Source organism: Oncorhynchus kisutch, linkage group LG3 (assembly GCF_002021735.2).
Source record: "Oncorhynchus kisutch isolate 150728-3 linkage group LG3, Okis_V2, whole genome shotgun sequence".
Lineage (NCBI taxonomy): Eukaryota > Metazoa > Chordata > Actinopteri > Salmoniformes > Salmonidae > Oncorhynchus > Oncorhynchus kisutch.
Window position 1 is genome coordinate 63,392,045 of NC_034176.2, and position 19,545 is coordinate 63,411,589.

The 19,545-nt window shown below is 44.5% G+C and overlaps 1 protein-coding gene across 4 annotated transcripts in view; it reads left to right on the forward strand.

Annotated features, from left to right (window-relative positions):
- Positions 1-19,545, forward strand: part of LOC109887091 (neuroplastin-like) — a 42,696-nt gene that overhangs the window by 14,829 nt on the left and 8,322 nt on the right. For 2 of the 4 annotated variants that reach the window (XM_020478589.2, XM_020478600.2), the window contains exons 3-7: positions 49-223; positions 959-1,053; positions 5,775-5,908; positions 10,303-10,576; positions 15,940-15,961. In XM_020478589.2, the coding sequence (XP_020334178.1) occupies positions 49-223; positions 959-1,053; positions 5,775-5,908; positions 10,303-10,576; positions 15,940-15,961 (700 nt within the window). The remainder of the gene's footprint in view (positions 1-48; positions 224-958; positions 1,054-5,774; positions 5,909-10,302; positions 10,577-15,939; positions 15,962-19,545) is intronic. The other 2 variants (XM_020478595.2, XM_020478605.2) reach the window with 1 other exon arrangement.

The following is a 19,545-nucleotide window of genomic DNA, read 5'->3' on the forward strand; positions in this document are numbered from 1 at the left end:
AGCCCCAATTCAATGATAAGGGGTTGCTGTCTCTCTGTGTGTTTCAAGAGCCCAAGATCAATGTGTCAGATCAGATCATCCTACCCTCGGAGACCAAAGGACCCCCTGTCACCCTGCAGTGTAGCCTGACCAACGCCCACGAAGGCCAACAAGAGAGCTTCTGGATGAAGAACAGAGTGGAGATCGCAGACACACGGAACGAGCAGAAGAACACAGAGTACATGTGAGTCCTTACTTATTCTGTAGCTCTCTTACTAGAGCATTCAACAAAGCCTTTCTAATTGTCACACAGACTATCAACACTAAGACCAATCACCCTGAGATGGAAATAAGAACCATGTTACCAAGTCCTTTAGTGAAAACAGTTGTTGGGCAGCCCCATCCCTCGCAGGGCATAGCCATCAGAGCAGCCTCTGAGCTTAGAGCAGAGCAACCGGCCCCTGTACTGCACAACACCCCCATAGACATCTCCCAGACTCTCCCCAGCCAGGCGCGGACAGCTACATGAGGAGACCGCTGGGCAGCTCCTTTCCTGTCACATTACATCTCAGTACTCTACTAATGACTGACCCCAGAACAGACAACCCCGTGCTAACCTCTCCTCTCTCCTGACTGCCTAACACACAGCACAGTGCTAACAATGAACGCTAAGGACTTCCACACAACATGCATCATTGGGTGATGTATCATTGGGTGATGTATCATTGGGTGATGCATCATTCGGTGATGTATCATTGGGTGATGTATCATTGGGTGATGTATCATTGGGTGATGCATCATTGGGTGATGTATCATTGGGTGATGTATCATTGGGTGATATATCATTGGATGATGTATCATTGGGTGATGTACAATGATAGACAACAAAATTAGAGAAAATTAGTATTGTCTTTGCATACATGTTATTTTTGACTGAGCTAAAGTTATGAAGTAACTGATATTTTGTGATTTGTTGCAGAATCAAGAAACCAAGGTCAGACGACGCAGGGGAGTACATGTGTGTTTACACGTTTGAAACAGCTCCCAACGCCAACGCCACTATTGAGGTAAAAGGTAAGACTCTTTCGACCACCAGATCTCACTCACGGTATAAACTAATGACAGATACACTGTTGATTTTTATAATTAACCTCCACTTTAATCAATACTGTCACTTGACCCTCTGCCTTAACTAAGAGAGAGATAAAGTTATCCTATGAGGGATCTGATGGATAACACAATCTAGAGCTACTTCCTGTGAACAGATCCCCTTCCAGTAACAGACATTGAGATGTTGCTCTGGTGATGTGTTGTGGTGTTGACAGGCTGGCCTCTGGAGGCTGCTGTCACTTACTAAGAGGACAGGGCAGGACAGGCCAGCTGAAGGGAGGGACAGAGTCCTGTCTTCTCTGCTCTCTCTGGGAAGTCGATTCACACAGACACGCCTTCCTTCAGGCTAGTGTCTTCTCTGTACAAACTGGTCTAACAGTGACTTACTTGATTTATTTTTATTGGCTTATTAAGATTATCAGTCATTTTGCACCAGTTACCACATATACAGTGGGGCAAAAAAGTATTTAGTCAGCCACCAATTGTGCAAGTTCTCCCACTTAAAAAGATGAGAGAGACCTGTAATTTGAGCCAACCCCCCCCCCCCCCCCTGTATGTCTGTCATAGTTGAAGTGTACCTATGATGAAAATGACAGGCCTCTCTCATCTTTTTAAGTGGGAGAACTTGCACAATTGGTGGCTGACTAAATACTTTTTTTGCCCCACTGTAATTGGCGGAGGACCAAGGGTATTGTATTTGTGTCGTATTTGTCCTATTTTTAAGGGTAACCATGGTGATAATTAGTGATAATGTGTCAATTAATGTGGCTTATTCTGTACTGTAGATGTTGGATAACATTGTTTCACATTTGAATGCACATATTAAACTATTAGGATCATAAATTGACGTGAAAGACACTTTTAGAAAAACTGACACCCTAGCGAGATAAACTCACTGTCAACAGCGTTTATTTTCAGCAAACTTAAGATGTGTAAATATTTGTATGAACATAACGAGATTCAGCAACTGAGACATAAACTGAAGAAGTTCCACAGACATGTGACTAACATAATTGGAATAATGTGTCCCTTAACAAAAAGGGGGGCTTAAAATCAAAAGTAACAATCAGTATCTGGTGTGGCCACCAGCTGCATTAAGTATCGCAGTGCATCTCCTCCTCATGGACTGCACCAGATTTGCCAGATCTTGCAGTGAGATGTTACCCCACTCTTCCACCAGGGCACCTGCAAGTTCCCGGACATTTCTAGGGGGAATGGCCCTAGCCCTCACCCTCCAATCCAACAGGTCCCAGACGTGCTCAATGGGATTGAGATCCGGGCTCTTCGCTGGCCAGAACACAGACATTCCTGTCTTGCAGGAAATCACGCACAGAACGAGCAGTATGGCTGGTGGCATTGTCATGCTGGAGGGTCATGTCAGGATGAGCCTGCAGGTAGGGTACCACATGAGGGAGGAGGATGTCTTCCCTGTAACGCACAACGTTGAGATTGCCTGCAATGACAATTAGCGCAGTTGTCATTGATGATGTGACACACCTCCCCAGACCATGACGGACCCTACACCTCCAAATCGATCCCGCTCCAGAGTACAGGCCTCTGTGTAACGCTCATCCCTTCGACAATAAACGCAAATCCGACCATCACCCCTGGTGAGACAAAACCGTAACTTGTCAGTGAAGAGCACTTTTTGCCAGTCCTGTCTGGTCCAGCCACGGTGGGTTTGTGCACATAGGCGACGTTGTTTCCTGTGATGTCTGGTGAGGACCTGCCTTACAACAGGCCTACAAGCCCTCAGTCCAGCCTCTCTCAGCCGATTGCGGACAGTCTGAGCATTGATGGAGGGATTGTGCGTTCCTGGTGTAACTGGGGCAGTTGTTGTTGCCATCCTGTACCTGTCCCACAGGTGTGATGTTCGGATGTACCGATCCTGTGCAGGTGTTGTTACACGTGGTCTGCCACTGCGAGGACGATCCGCTGTCCATCCTGTCTCCCTGTAGCGCTGTCTTAGGCGTCTCACAGTATGAACATTGCAATTTATTTCCCTGGCCACATCTGCAGTCCTCATGCCTCCTTGCAGAATGCCTAAGGCACGTTCACACAGATGAGCAGGGACCCTGGGCATCTTTCTTTTGGTATTTTTTAGAGTCTGTAGAAAGACCTCTTTAGTGTCATAAGTTTTCATAACTGTGACCTTAATTTCCTACCGTCTTAATGACCGTTCCACAGGTGCATGTTCGTTAATTGTTTATGGTTCATTGAACAAGCATGGGAAACAGTGTTTAAACCCTTTACAATGAAGCTCTGTGAAGTTATTTTGATTTTTACAAAATTTCTTTGAAAGATAGGGTCCTGAAAAAGGGACGTTTCTTTTTTTGCAGTATAAAAGTTAACAGCTCACCCTTGAAGTGGAATAAGGGATTTTCCTCTGGGTGAGAAAGGACTTGCAAAACCCTGTTCTAGAGAAGCTTGCCTACATGTACAGTGCTTAAGCCAATTTGCTGTGACATTGCTATGATTATGCATACTGAGCTTGCCATTGATTGTTATGCCTGCTGTGGCTGTATTAAGCGCTAGCTGCCTGCGAGGTTGGTTGGTTGCGTAACGCGGGTGATGACCGTGTATGCTCTGCAGCTTCCTCCAGCCTGAGAGATGACAGGCCTCATCTCCAATCAAACCTCAGCGTCCTGACCCTAGGGCCGTGTGAAGGGAGGGAGGCAGGCAGGGAGGCTTGCTGCTCCTGGCTGTTAGAGCCTGCACAACACACTGCACAACTGCACAACACGTTTCCTGGACATACAAACACCATGACAGCACTGCCTTTCAACATTATTGTTTACTGTCTGGAAGTATTGACTGAATTGTTGACAGACGCTGTTAGTCGTATTTGGGATGCTGATGTCTTGGTTTGGAGGAAGCATGGACATGACAATTGTTTTTGAGATAGATTTAGATACCTTTGCAGGCTTTCCTGTTAATTGTTACAGTTAAGGACCGATTGAGGAATAGACTCAATAAAAACTACAGAGAATGATCATTCTAAGCAGAAATACATGATAGTTCTGACCAATTGCATCCAATTAGTCTTGCCCTGCCTTATACAATGGCACTGAGTCCCATACCATTAAACCCATACTCGGTCGTACCACCAGGTCCCATACATTAAGCATGGTAGAGGGGCCGAGCCTGTGTGCTCTCTGCTCCTGGCAGCTGAGCTCTGAGCTCCCCCCAGCTCCCCCTGGCTGCAGTGTCCTTGGCGCTCCCATCTCTCCAGCTCTCAGCTCAGAGCACTCAACAGATGGAGGCTTGTGTGATGGTGGTGTGGGATTAAGGTTCAGAATCCGCTCCCAGTCATTTGTAATGGCAGGACTTTGTTATCTACGATGATACAATAAGCTGCTGTCCTGAGCATGCATATTTTGCGCATCCCAATTATCTTTTGTATTTTTTGCTTTGCTATCCATGCATTTTTTAAAGAGATAATGCCACATTTAATCAAATCAATTATGAATTTTACAGATCTAGATTTTTTGGCATTTAAAAAAAAAAATCAACCGCAAGGTACAGGCCTGCAGGATAATGTGTCATATAATTCTTTATACCATGATATTGTTGAATACTTGTTTCTGAATGGCTTGAAGGGCATTCTAGAGCATGCCTTATTTCTCTATAAAGTACAATATATCAGCAGAGTAGAATTCAATGGCTATAGTACTTACATGTTCTATGTTTGAGCTGCTTTTGAAAGCAAAAGTCGAACTGAAAACATTATTGGCATTGTTTAATTCAATTTTCATAATAGCAACTAGGACTGATGGTTTGGTTAGTAAACTTGCTAGCTGTTTCAGTGGATGTTGAACACATTTCTTCCTGAAAATTAACACATTTCTAGCAGTAAATGTGTTAAATTATAACCATGGTATGCAAGGGATAATCAACTCGGGGCTCTATGCGTCACATGGAAAATAATGCAACTTCGTGGAAGGTTAGTTCCACTCCACACGATCATCAACTTTGAGCTCAAATGCTCTTTAAATTCAGTGGAGAGATGGGAGGTATCAAAAACAGTAAATAGAAAACGCTGCAGCACCAGGCCAGCTTCTCCACTGATCCTGCTTAATTGCATGGAAGGAATTACCGTAATTTCAAGGATTAGCAAAAGGCTGTGGCAGTTGTCTCCCGGCTCCAGAGCCGAGTTAAACAGACGATTCTGTCTGAAAACCCAGGGTGTTGCTGGGTTGGAGAATTTCACCTTTGAGAAAATCTCTCAGTCATTCGTTGACTGGCGTCTATGAACTGAAACTCTGCAAGATATGTAGGCCTACACCTTCAAAAGGCAGACTTGGAAGTAAGCCACAGCAAACCATGAGCTCTACCTTTTAAAGAAACTTGGCAATTGAATAAAACAGCTAAATGTGTCCCTGTCTCAATCACTGTGGTGATAAAGCACTGATTCCAGTGTAGGTCCATCTCCAGGGAAGTCAGTGCCTCACAGCTAAATCACGTAACAATTACCCAAATCCTTTCTTAATTTACCATCACTTTCATGTACATCCTAATGTTAGTTACCATAATCAAAATAGGTCCCGACAGATTTAACTATATTCTGACGTCTTGTTATTTAGAGAAGCCGATGAAGAACACCTTTGACACAAACATGGAACGTCTTGCATAAAATTTGGAATTTTTATTCAAATGCATTTCACTCCCTTTTCCCCTTGTTTTAGCGGCACCTGAGATCACGGGCCACAAGCGCAGTGACAATAAGAACGAGGGGCAGAGTGCTCTGTTGTACTGTAAGTCTGTGGGCTACCCCTTTCCCATCTGGACATGGCGTAAACTGGATGGCTCAAACTACATGGTACGTGTCCTCTTCCTTGGCTCTATATAATGCTAGATCAGGGGTTCCCAAACTTTCTTAGCCCACGACCCCATTTTGATATCTGAACATTATCAAATATCAAAGCCAATTGTTTACTTTTTTATTTGGGGCTATGGCTGTCAATTGAAAATGATTCTTGCATAAAGTATCTTATCTCACCGTCACTAATGAAATGGGTGTGCTTGATGAATGTCGTGGCGGAGCTTCTCAAAGTCAGGGGGCTTGGTCGACAGTGTGCACCTCATCTCTGCTGTCACATCCAACCTGGATCAATATTTGGTTATAATGCAGACGAGAGCACTGACGGTGCTTTCAAATCGACTGGGAACTCTGAAAAATACGAGGTCAAATCATGACGTCAGTGATGTTCAGGTTGGAAAGTCAGAGCTCAAGAAAGAGGCTCGAGTTGCCGAGTTCGAATTCCCAGTTGAATGACCGTTCAAAATTATTTTTCCCAGTCGGTGCTCATTTTTTTCTGAGTTCACAGTTTTCTTGAACGCACTGAAGTCGGAAGTCAGAGATTTCCAAGTTCCCAGTTGTTTTGAACGCGGCATTAATGCTCAGAGGGAGACGGCAGGGTATTATTCCCTTTGAGTCGGAAACCAAAACTCCTCCGTAGTGACCCGTGAATGCATTTGGTCACAAGACAGTTCAATCAGCTGTTCGATTTCACACCGGCATGTCAACTGAGCCAGGATCACAGTCAAACGGATTAGGAAGTAGGTCGTGTGGTACACTTACTGATGCTGTTTTCTGTTAGAAAGATGCACAGCGAAGGGAAGGGGGGCATGGTTTGCTTTTGAAAGACTCTCTCTCTCCAATAAGAATTCTTTCCTCTGAATCCACTGATTCGGTCACTCATCTGTAGAAGGATTTTGTATTTCCCCTGCATGCTTGTGTTCAGTTTGGTCAGTTTCCAAAATACGTCTGTTACATATGCAAGGAGACACATTTTATTTTCATTACACATAAAGTCAACCATGTCATTTTTTTTGTGAATGACAACAGTTGTGAATGACAACCTCTCAATGCAAAAAATCTTTCTAACCACGAAGCCTCGGTGTGAAATAGAACCCTGTCAGGCTCTGATCACATATCTCCACATGGTGGATGTGGTTTGATGTATACTGAACAAAAATATAAACACAACATGTAAAGTGTTGGTCCGATGTTTATGAGCTGAAATAAAAGATCCCAGAAAGTGTCCATATGCACAAAAAGCATATTTCTCTCAAATGCCAAGATAATCCATCTACCTGACAGGTGAGGCATATTTTTTTTCACCTTTATTTAACCAGGTAGGCTAGTTGAGAACAAGTTCTCATTTGCAACTGCGACCTGGCCAAGATAAAGCATAGCAGTGTGAGCAGACAACAAAGAGTTACACATGGAGTAAACAATTAACAAGTCAATAACACAGTAGAAAACAAAGGGGGAGTCTATATACAATGTGTGCAAAAGGCATGAGGAGGTAGGCAAATAATTACAATTTTGCAGATTAACACTGGAGTGATGAATGATCAGATGGTCATGTACAGGTAGAGATATTGGTGTGCAAAAGAGCAGAAAAGTAAATAAATAAAAACAGTATGGGGATGAGGTAGGTGAAAAAGGGTGGGCTATTTACCAATAGACTATGTACAGCTGCAGCGATCGGTTAGCTGCTCAGATAGCTGATGTTTGAAGTTGGTGAGGGAGATAAGAGTCTCCAACTTCAGCGATTTTTGCAATTCGTTCCAGTCACAGGCAGCAGAGTATTGGAACGAAAGGCGGCCAAATGAGGTGTTGGCTTTAGGGATGATCAGTGAGATACACCTGCTGGAGCGCGTGCTACGGATGGGTGTTGCCATCGTGACCAGTGAGCTGAGATAAGGCGGAGCTTTACCTAGCATGGACTTGTAGATGACCTGGAGCCAGTGGGTCTGGCGACGAATATGTAGCGAGGGCCAGCCGACTAGAGCATACAAGTCGCAGTGGTGGGTGGTATAAGGTGCTTTAGTGACAAAACGGATGGCACTGTGATAGACTGCATCCAGTTTGCTGAGTAGAGTGTTGGAAGCCATTTTGTAGATGACATCGCCGAAGTCGAGGATCGGTAGGATAGTCAGTTTTACTAGGGTAAGCTTGGCGGCGTGAGTGAAGGAGGCTTTGTTGCGGAATAGAAAGCCGACTCTTGATTTGATTTTCGATTGGAGATGTTTGATATGAGTCTGGAAGGAGAGTTTGCAGTCTAGCCAGACACCTAGGTACTTATAGACGTCCACATATTCTAGGTCGGAACCATCCAGGGTGGTGATGCTAGTCGGGCATGCGGGTGCAGGCAGCGACCGGTTGAAAAGCATGCATTTGGTTTTACTAGCGTTTAAGAGCAGTTGGAGGCCACGGAAGGAGTGTTGTATGGCATTGAAGCTTGTTTGGAGGTTAGATAGCACAGTGTCCAAAGACGGGCCGAAAGTATATAGAATGGTGTCGTCTGCGTAGAGGTGGATCAGGGAATTGCCCGCAGCAAGAGCAACATCATTGATATACACAGAGAAAAGAGTCGTCCCGAGAATTGAACCCTGTGGCACCCCCATAGAGACTGCCAGAGGACCGGACAGCATGCCCTCCGATTTGACACACTGAACTCTGTCTGCAAAGTAATTGGTGAACCAGGCAAGGCAGTCATCCGAAAAACCGAGGCTCCTGAGTCTGCCGATAAGAATATGGTGATTGACAGAGTCGAAAGCCTTGGCAAGGTCGATGAAGACGGCTGCACAGTACTGTCTTTTATCGATGGCGGTTATGATATCGTTTAGTACCTTGAGTGTGGCTGAGGTGCACCCATGACCGGCTCGGAAACCAGATTGCACAGCGGAGAAGGTACGGTGGGATTCGAGATGGTCAGTGACCTGTTTGTTGACTTGGCTTTCGAAGACCTTAGATAGGCATAAATTGATTAAACATCATGATCATTACACAGGTGCACCTTGTGCTGGGGACAATAAAAGGCCACTCTTAAATGTGCAGTTTTGCCATAGATGTCTCATGTTTTGAGAGAGCATACAATTGCCAAGCTGACTGCAGGAATGTCCACCAGAGCTGCTTCCAGATCATTTAATGTTAACTTCTCTACCAAAAGCCGCCTCCAACATCATTTTAGAGAATTTGGTAGTACGCTCAACCGGCCTCACAAATGCAGACCGCATGCAACCACGCCAGCCCAGGACCTCCACATCCAGCTTCTTCACCTGCGGGATCATCTGAGACCAACCACCCAGACAGCTGATGAAACCGAGGAGTATTTCTGTCTGTAATAAAGCCCTTTAGTGTGGAAAAACGTATTCTGATTGCCTATGCCCTCCCAGGCCCACCCATGGCTGCACCACTGCCCAGTCATGTAAAATCCATAGATTCAATTGACTGATTTCCTTATATGAACTGTAACTCAGTAAAATCCTTGAAATTGTTGCATGTTGTGTTTATATTTTTGTTCAGTATAGTTTACAATCAGTTACCTGCTGCAGTATACAGTATCTCCAAGTTCTGCGTTCAGCTCTTTTGTAATCAGTTGCTCTCGGTGTATAATACAATGCGTCCATATGGCAGAGGGAGACACATTCATAACTAGAGGGCAGAGGCCTGTCTGTTTTTCGTCGATATAGCTACGCAGCACACTGAACAGCCCCTGTGCCGTTTCATGCTCGGGAATCGTGAGGCAGAACAATATGTCCTCGTGAATAGCATCCCCTGACATGTATAGCCAACAAAACTCATCCATGGGCATCTCGGCCCTCACAGCTAGCGTCCATTTAGAGAGCATTAGCTGGGAGGTTTTTGAGTTGTACAGTCAGTTTTCTCTTGATTACTAGCAAAAGCATAAAATCTTTAGCAGTGTTATCTGACAAAGGTATTGATGTGAGTTTCTGTGCCTCTGCCTCCCCACACATTGTTTTCACCATATCAATTGTAGCCGGTAATATCAGAGTCTCTGCAATAGTGTGTGGTTTCATAGCGTAGCGAGCCTATTCATTCACTGTGGGAATGATTCAAGTGCAACAGTCAAGTGCAGCCTTTTCCCATGATCTAAGGGGGCTCTCTGGTTGAATTTCAGAATTAAATCATTTTCATTTAGATTAAGGTTAACCACATCAAAAAATGATTTTGAGATACTAAGATGATATTATAATATCCATATTTTTTGGGGTACATACATTTCCCCCCCCCCAGGATTTAAAAAATTCTCTCACGACCCCATTTTCATATCAGGTGACCCCGCATGGACCCTAGTTTGCGAACCGGTGTGCTAAACTACTGTGATAACTGTCTGGAATGTGATCATAAAATTGTCTGTAACATATAAATCATTGATATGCTAATTTACCCTCCTCTAGGAAATCGATAACTCCTCTGGCCGCTTCTTCATCACCAACAAAGACAACTACACAGAGCTGAACATCGTCAACCTGAACCGCACCTCGGACCCTGGTGAATACCAGTGCAATGCTACCAACCACATTGGCACCAAGTCCATGTCGTCCATCCTGCGAGTGCGCAGCCACCTGGCACCCCTCTGGCCCTTCCTGGGGGTGCTAGCGGAGATCATCATCCTGGTGGTCATCATCGTAGTGTATGAAAAACGCAAGAGGCCAGACGATGTGTTGGACGGTAAGACAACGTTAAATATAGTATTATATTGTATCTCTTTGGGGAGACAGACAACCTCTCGCCATGTTGTCATCGTCAGGCCTGTTTGATTATTATACTGGTCAGCGTTACTGGATGCTGTCATTGAAATGACTGTACAGTACGTTACCTTAACAGGAAAAGGGGTTATCGATCTCACCTGAAAGAGACCAACATGCTAGCACCGGCAGGGGAGTATGTACTGATTCAAGCAGTGCTTGTGGCCATGGGGTAAAATCAGGGAGTTAGAGGGAATTATGACCCAGGAAATAGGCTGCTGCTCCTAGAACAACACAAAGACATTCTCACTCCAGTTAAACAATGATTCAAATATCTGATTATGGGGCTGCACTCGGCTAGAAGTTCAACAGCCATCAAGAACCAATTCAAACAGGGTTCCTCTACCATCAGCACACACATTAATTACACTGTTACCAAGTGAACATGTTGCGGAGGCTATAAACACGGTGCTGAATATTCATGACGCTGACTCTGCTGTGTTAGCAGTAGCAGCGGAGACCCACTGTGAATAATTGACCTCTGTCGGGGGACACGCTCCCTGGATGCTCCGTCAGTACTGAGAAGGGAGACAGAGACACCGCTGGCTGTCAAACAGCGCAGCGCCACACATTAGCTGCATAATAATATGACCTTTAGAGATGCTCCACATTAGTAAACCAGGAGGGGGTCCACAGCTAACCTTTTAAATTAAAGAGTTGAAGTGCCGTTGCGGTCTCGCTAATGATGATAACCAGGGACCATTTTATCACCCGTCTGGAGAACTGATCAATTCATTTAATTGACAATAATTTGAGACAGGGAATCAGGGGAAGTTTGATGTGTTATTTTGGCTTTGTCCTACAAGTTCTGCCTATGGCTGAGGGCTTAAAGTAGAGAATCAAAAGTCCCTGTTCCCTACTCCAATTAAAGCACGTCACACCCACAGGTAAATTATTCTCAAAGTAGCCTACGCTGGTAACTGGTTACTACTTTTACAGAGTAATATCTGTCCTAATGGCAAAACCACTTGATAACATACAATAATATAAACTGTTAAAGCTAGATTCAAAAGTGTCAAAGTCAAACAAAGGTTTAAGCATTTGAGTGTAGACTCAAAGCCAAAAAGGCCGTTGAGGCTTCACCCGCCTATGGTTCTATCAACTTTATTCAGGATATCAGGAAGATATGAATTCATTGGTTAATATGACTTCTTTCCCCCTCTCTCCAAATGGCATCATTATCTAAACGGTTGGTAAGTGAGAGATCTTGCATGTTTTCAGAGAATGATTTTTTGATTTGATCCGTTTCTACTACAGTCCATCCAGACGACCATGTCAACACCCGTTTATCAGATTATTTGACTACAAGTTTTTTGGCATCTTTGCATAGACAATATATATGTTGAAATTATGTATATATTCCATTCGTATTCATCTCCATTTAGAGGGGCCAATGCAGTTTGACATGTTTTCTCCTGTATAGGTGGTGGTCTCTGATGCTTAAAACATATATTGCTATCAGCCTACTGAAATGCACTGCTAGGTCTTGTTTATAGCTGTATACATTTTATACAAGTCTTTTTCACTTGTCTTATATAGGAGTGGTAAATCACTCAAACCGCCCCACACAAATGAGGATGCACTCTAGGTTCCCCAAGGAAATGATAGCATCTACAGTATATCAGAAAAAGAAAACAGGGTAGATTTAAAAGATAAATGATGCATACTTCTATTTCTGAAGTCTGAACTGTGTCTGCACTGTATAATCCTTCCAGCGTTAAATATGTCAGTCAATTTGTTACACTGCAGTACACGATTAAACAGAAATTATGCAAAGTCACCAATAAAGTAAGCATTGGCTTTGTGCACAGTGTGAAGACAGTGTAGTGCTTTGAGAAATACCAACCAATCTCCTGCACCCGTAGTAGGCAAGGCCTCTAGTTTGGCAAGGGCTTATGTACAGGAGGGGGAGAGAGAGAGAACGTGCTTTGGTGTAGAACAGAGGTTGATACTTTTTTGGCCCCCCAACGAGTAGATGAAGGTAGATTATCTGCCATGGTCATATCAACCGAATCAGAGATGCAGCACACTGCATCACTTATGCTACTAGCCAGCTCTGAAATCTCCTTTTAGTATCCTCTATCCTCAAGAGCTTTGTTATAAACTCAGTTATGAAAACTTAGGACACTAAAGAGGCCTTTCTAATGACTCTGAAAAACACCAAAAGAAAGATGCCCAGGGTCCCTGCTCATCTGCGTGAACGTGCCTTAGGCATGCTGCAAGGAGGCATGAGGACTGCAGATGTGGCCAGGGAAATAAATTGCAATGTTCGTATTGTGAGACGCCTAAGACAGCGCTACAGGGAGACAGGGCGGACAGCTGATCGTCCTCGCAGTGGCAGACCACGTGTAACAACACCTGCACAGGATCGGTACATCTGAACATCACACCTGCGGGACAGGTACAGGATGGCAACAACAACTGCCTCAGTTACACCAGGAACGCACAATCCCTCCTACAATCCCTCCCTCCTAAGACTGTCTGCAATAAGCTGTGAGAGGCTGGACTGAGGGCTTGTAGGCCTGTTGTAAGGCAGGTCCTCACCAGACATCACCGGCAACAACGTCGCCCATGGGCACAAACCCACTGTTGCTGGACCAGACAGGACTAGCAAAAAGTGCTCTTCACTGACGAGTTGCGGTTTTGTCTCACCGGGGGTGATTGTCGGATTTGCGTTTATCGTCGAAGGAATGAGCGTTACACTGAGGCATGCACTCTATAGGGGGATCGATTTGGAGGTGGAGGGTCCGTCATGGTCTGGGGCGGTCTGTCACATCATCAATGACAACTGCGCTAGTTGTCATTGCAGGCATTCTCAACGCTGTGCGTTACAGGGAAGACATCCTCCTCCCTCATGTGGTACCCTACCTACAGGCTCATCCTGACATGACCCTCCAGCATGACAATGCCACCAGCCATACTGCTCGTTCTGTGCGTGATTTCCTGCAAGACAGGAATGTCAGTGTTCTGGCCAGCGAAGAGCCCGGTTCTCAATCCCATTGAGCACGTCTGGGACCTGTTGAATCGGAGAGTGAGGGCTTGGACCATTCCCCCCAGAAATGTCCAGGAACTTGCAGGTGCCTTGGTGGAAGAGGGGAGTAACATCTCACAGCAAGAACTGGCAAATCTGGTGCAGTCCATGAGGAGGAGATGCACTGCAGTACTTAATGCAGCTGGTGGTCACACCAGATACTGACTGTTACTTTTGATTTTGACCCCCCCCCCAGAATCCGTGTGGATGAGGCAAGGTAGACCTGGGGCGGCAGGGTAGCCTAGTGGTTAGAGTGTTGGACTAATAACCGAAAGGTTGCAAGTTCAAATCCCTGAGCTGACAAGGTACAAATCTGTCGTTCTGCCCCTGAACAGGCAGTTAACCCACTGTTCCTAGGCCGTCATTGAAAATAAGAATTTGTTCTTAACTGACTTGCCTAGTTAAATAAAGGTTAAATAAAAATAGAAAAACAAGACGTGACTGATCTGGGCCATATCTGATCTTGTGAAGGCTACTGGACATGCACATGGGTTAATCATACATAGACAACACCGGCCTGAACTTGTGAACAGGAACATTAGCCAGGAACATTAGCAGGACAGGAACATTAGCTAATCAGTTATAAGCACCAGTAGGAGTGGGCATGTCATGCCACCAATAAAATTTATGCGTCAATGTCTGAGCCAATAAGAGAATGGAAACTCAGCAAGACAACAAGATTCATAAAGTGGAGTGACAATGTTATGGGTAAGACTGTATAAAAGCCAATTACTAAGAATGAAGAGTCAGTTCTTCCATGGAATTGCTCCGCTTTGTTACTGTTTGTAATAAAGTCTATTTGAATTCACAAGCTCTGGGTATCTGAGAAGTATTTGATTCAACATTTCCACAACAGTATCAGCACTGATAATACACTGCCAAGTGATCCAAAGCAAAGGTTGACATTTTTTAAAGAGCAAAAACATTTTTAAATAACCATGTGAGGGTTCCACTTTATTTTACTGTGTGGGATCATTAGGAAACAACCAGGAAAAATGACATTATGCAAGCTGTTAAGAGCGTTGAGCCAGTAAGGTCGCTGGTTCGAATCCCCGAGCTGACTAGGTGAAAAGTCACTCTGAATTAACGCATCTTCTAAATGACTAAACTGTAAAAATGTAATGCAGAGCATATCAACCCATTGGCATACAATAATAACTTGCTGAATACATTGATCTTACCCTGGCTATACTCTTAATATTCTCCACACTGTAAAAGGCAGTGTTTTTGTTTGTTTGCAATTTCATAACTTGAATCACATATTCTAAACATTATCTTTGCCCGACTGGATATCTCTGCACCCAGGGGCTAGTTGTGAGTGAACTCAGATGGTAGTGTAAGGGTGGGAAAAGGTGGGGATTGGGAACGCACAAGCAGATTAGCCCCCTCTGTCCCCAAAACTGTCTCACATGCAGCCATTCTGTCCCGTCTCACATTGTGACCACCATACCCCCATTTAACTGCCAATGGCATGCTGCTGCTCTCTGGGCCGTATTCATAAATCATCTCAATAGTTTAGTGCTGATCTAGGATCAATTCCCCCCCTCTCTATATAACCTTACAGATTATGATCTAAACCTAAAAAGCAAACTGATCCTACATCCGCACTTCTACTCTGAAATGGTTTATGAATACGTGCCCCAGATCTCTGGTTGCATGCTACTGAACACACTTTCACTCTCCATGTTTACTAAACTGACCTACTGACCCATTCTTTCTCGTGTGTATGGTCAAAAACATGTACTAACTAGCTAATCACTCTAATGTGCAATGCCCACTCACACTGCATACTGCTGTGCAATTCAACTCTATTCCAATAAAACATGTCCACGTAAAGCCTGCTGAGTCTTTTATTGTCAGACTCAGTCAAATTAAAAATGCACGCCTAAATACCTTAAATAGTCAACTTTATTACTAGAACTTCGTTATTCTGTAATGACAAATGGAACTTGGGAACAACCCATGCAAAATACCCATACCGTGGGATCCACAAGGGAACTCGAAGAATGTTAACATCAGTTGCAAATGTGTAATACTTCACACTGACGTGATGTGACGTGATTGCATTTTAAACTGCTAGTCATGCAACAATCATGTAATTGAATCCATTTGATATTTAATTACAGTTAAGATGTCAACAACATTTGAAAGAAAATATGGGAGCAGTGTGTTGGACACTTCTGAGGGACGACCATGTTGTCTAATATTCCATTGTTTTTGTGCTCTTTCCCTTCTTCTATCCCCTCGTGACGAAGATGATGAGCCAGCCGCACCAACGTAAGTATGATAAATATTCTGTTCTCTCTACAATAAAAAATATATAATATACTGTGCATTCGGAAAGTATTCAGACCCCTTGGCTTTATCCACATTTTGTTACGCTACAGCCTTATTAAAAAAAAATATTTAAAAAAAAATCTATCTACACACAATACCCCATAATGACAAAGCAAAAACAGGTTTTTATACATTTTGCAAATGTATAAAAAGAAAACAACTGATATCACATTTACATAAGTATTCAGACCCTTTACTCAGTACATTGTAGAAGCATCCTTGGCAGAGATTACAGCCTCGAGTCTTCTTGGGTATGTCGCTACAGTGGTTGCTCCTTTAAAAGTTGTGTCATACTGCGGCACACCTTGCGGGCTACCGCAGCATTCTGTGGCACGTCATTTAATTGTCAGACATTTTTTGTGTTAATGCAAGTTAGTGCTAGTTTGACCACCAGAGGGCATCTGGTGGGAGACCAGGGTTCAATTCCCCAACCGGGAGGAAGGAGTAGGCTGTCCTTGTAATTAAGAATTTGTTCTCAACTGATTCCATGTGTGTTATTTCATATTTGTGATGTCTTCACTATTATTCTACAATGTAGAAAATAGTAAAAATATAGAAAAATCCTGTAATGAGTAGGTGTGTCCAAACTTTTGACTGGTATTTCATTTGATTAATATTATGGTGTTTCTATTCCATGAAAAACGAAAAACCCTCTGGGTAAATTCAGACTGTTTCGCTCTCGGCACGTACGGGACGTTCAGGCCGAGGAGTAGGGTTGATTTGAGCATTCTGGCCTTACAACGGCAGTCAAGCACCCAAGCTCACGTTGGGTAGCTTGCTAACTACTTCCAGACACAAATGAGACCACTCTGACCATTTTACTCACCCTAGCAGAGCTGTTTAAGCAGTTTTCGTGTTAACCAGGACGTTGGTGACTAACTGTGCTGCTGGAAACAATTTAACGGATGTTGAGCGCTCGTAAATTAATTATTCTGCGCTCTGGTACACTCAGATGAGAGTGCTCTGAAAACGGAGTAGATAGCCAGAGCGAATTTACGAAAGCACCGAATGTCCATTGAGAACACACATCGACTATACCATTTAGCTAAGCTAAGAATGACAGGAATAATCAAGTCAATAAACTTTGGATAGTTAGATAGCCTATAGTTAATATAATGTCGAGTTTGAACAGGTCAACATACACAAGGCTGCGGGGCCAGACGGATTACCAGGACTTGTGCTCCGGGCATGTGCTGACCAGCTGGCAGATGTCTTCACTGACATTTTCAACTCAATGACTCAATGTCCCTGATTGAGTCTGTAATACCAACATGTTTCAAGCAGACCACCATAGTCCCTGTGCCCAAGATCAAAGGCAACCTACCTAAATAACTACAGACCCATAGCACTCACGTCCGTAGCCATGAAGTGCTTTGAAAGGTTGGTAATGGCTCACATCAACCATTATCCCAGAAACCCTACACCCACTCCAATTTGCATATCACCCAAGCAGATCCACAGATGATGAAATCTCTATTGCACTCCACACAGCTCTTTCCCACCTGGACAAAAGGAACACTTATGTGAGAATGCAATTCACTGACTACAGCTCAGCATTCAACACCATAGTACCCTCAAAGCTCATCACTAAGCTGGGACTAAACACCTCCCTCGGCAACTGGATCCTGGACTTCCTGATAGGCTGCCCCCAGGTGGTGAGGGTAGGTAGCAACACATCTGCGTGCTTGCTCAGTCCCCTCCTGTACTCCCTGTTCACCCACGACTGCATGGCCAGGCACGACTCCAACACCATCATTAAGTTTGCAGACGACACAACAGTGCCTGATCACAGACAACGATGAGACAGCCTATAGGGAGAAGTTCAGAGACCTGGCCGGGTGGTGCCAGAATAACAACCTATCCCTCAACGTAACCAAGACTAAGGAGATGATTGTGGACTACAGGAAAAGGAGGACCGAGCACGCCCCCATTCTCATTGACAGGGCTGTAGTGGAGCATTTTGAGAGCTTCAAGTTCCTTGGTGTCCACATCAATAACAAACTAGAATGGTCCAAACACACCAAGACAGTCGTGAAGAGGGCACGACAAAGCCTATTCCCCATCAGGAAACTAAAAAGATTTGGCATGGGTCCAGAGATCCTCAAAAGGTTTGACAGCTGCAACATCGAGAGCATCCTGGTTGCATCACTGTCTGGTACGGCAATTGCTCAGCCTCAGCCTGCAAGACACTACAGAGGGTAGTGCGTACGGCCCAGTACATCACTGGGACTAAGCTGCATGCCATCCAGGACCTCTACACCAGGTGGTGTCAGAGGAAGGCCCTAAAAATTGTCAAAGACCCCAGCCACCTCAGTCATAGACTATTCTCTCTACTACCGCATGGCAACAGTTTTTATCCCCAAGCCATAAGACTCCTGTACAGGTAATCAAATGGCTACCCGGACTATTTGCACTATTTGCACATCAGAATTTGTGGGTTTTTGTTTGTCCACCCACCTCATGAGGATTGACCACAAGTTCTCAATGGGATTAAGGTCTGGGAAGTTTCCTGGCCATGGACCCAAAATATCAATGTTTTGTTCCCTGAGCCACGTAGTTATCACTTTTGCCTTATGGCAAGTGCTCCATCATGCTGGAAAAGGCATTGTTCGTCACCAAATTGTTCCTGGATGGCTGGGAGAAGTCGCTCTCTGAGGATGTGTTGGTACCATTCTTTATTCATGGCTGTGTTCTTTGGCAAAATTGTGAGTGAGCCCACTCCCTTGGCTGAGAAGCAACCCCACACATGAATGGTCTCAGGATGCTTTACTGTTGGCATGACACAGGACCGATGGTAGCGCTCACCTTGTCTTCTCCGGACAAGCTTTTTTCCGGATGCCCCAAACAATCGGAAAGGAGATTCATCAGAGAAAATGACTTTACTCCAGTCCTCAGCATTCCAATCCCTGTACCTTTTGCAGAATATCAGTCTGTCCCTGATGTTTTTCCTGGAGAGAAGTGGCTTCTTTGCTGCCCTTCTTGACACCAGGCCATCCTCCCAAAAGTCTTCGCCTCACTGTGCGTGCAGATGCACTCACACCTGCCTGCTGACATTCCTGAGCAAGCTCTGTACTGGTGGTGCCCCGATCCCGCAGCTGAATCAAGTTTAGGAGACGGTCCTGGCGCTTGCTGGACTTTCTTTGGCACCCTGAAGCCTTCTTCACAGCAATTGAACCACTCTCCTTGAAGTTCTTGATGAACCGATAAATGGTTGATTTAGGTTCAATCTTACTGGCAGCAATATCCTTGCCTGTGAAGCCCTTTTTGTGCAAAGCAATGGTGACGGCATGTGTTTCCTTGTAGGTAACCATGGTTGACAGAGGAAGAACAATGATTCCAAGCACCACCCTCCTTTTGAAGCTTCCAGTCTGTTATTCGAACTCAATCAGCATGACAGAGTGATCTCCAGCCTTGTCCTTGTTAACACTGTGTTAACGAGAATATCACTGACGTGACGTCAGCTGGTCCTTTTGTGGCAGGGATGAAATGCAGTGGAAATGTTTGGGGGTTGGGGATTCCGTTCA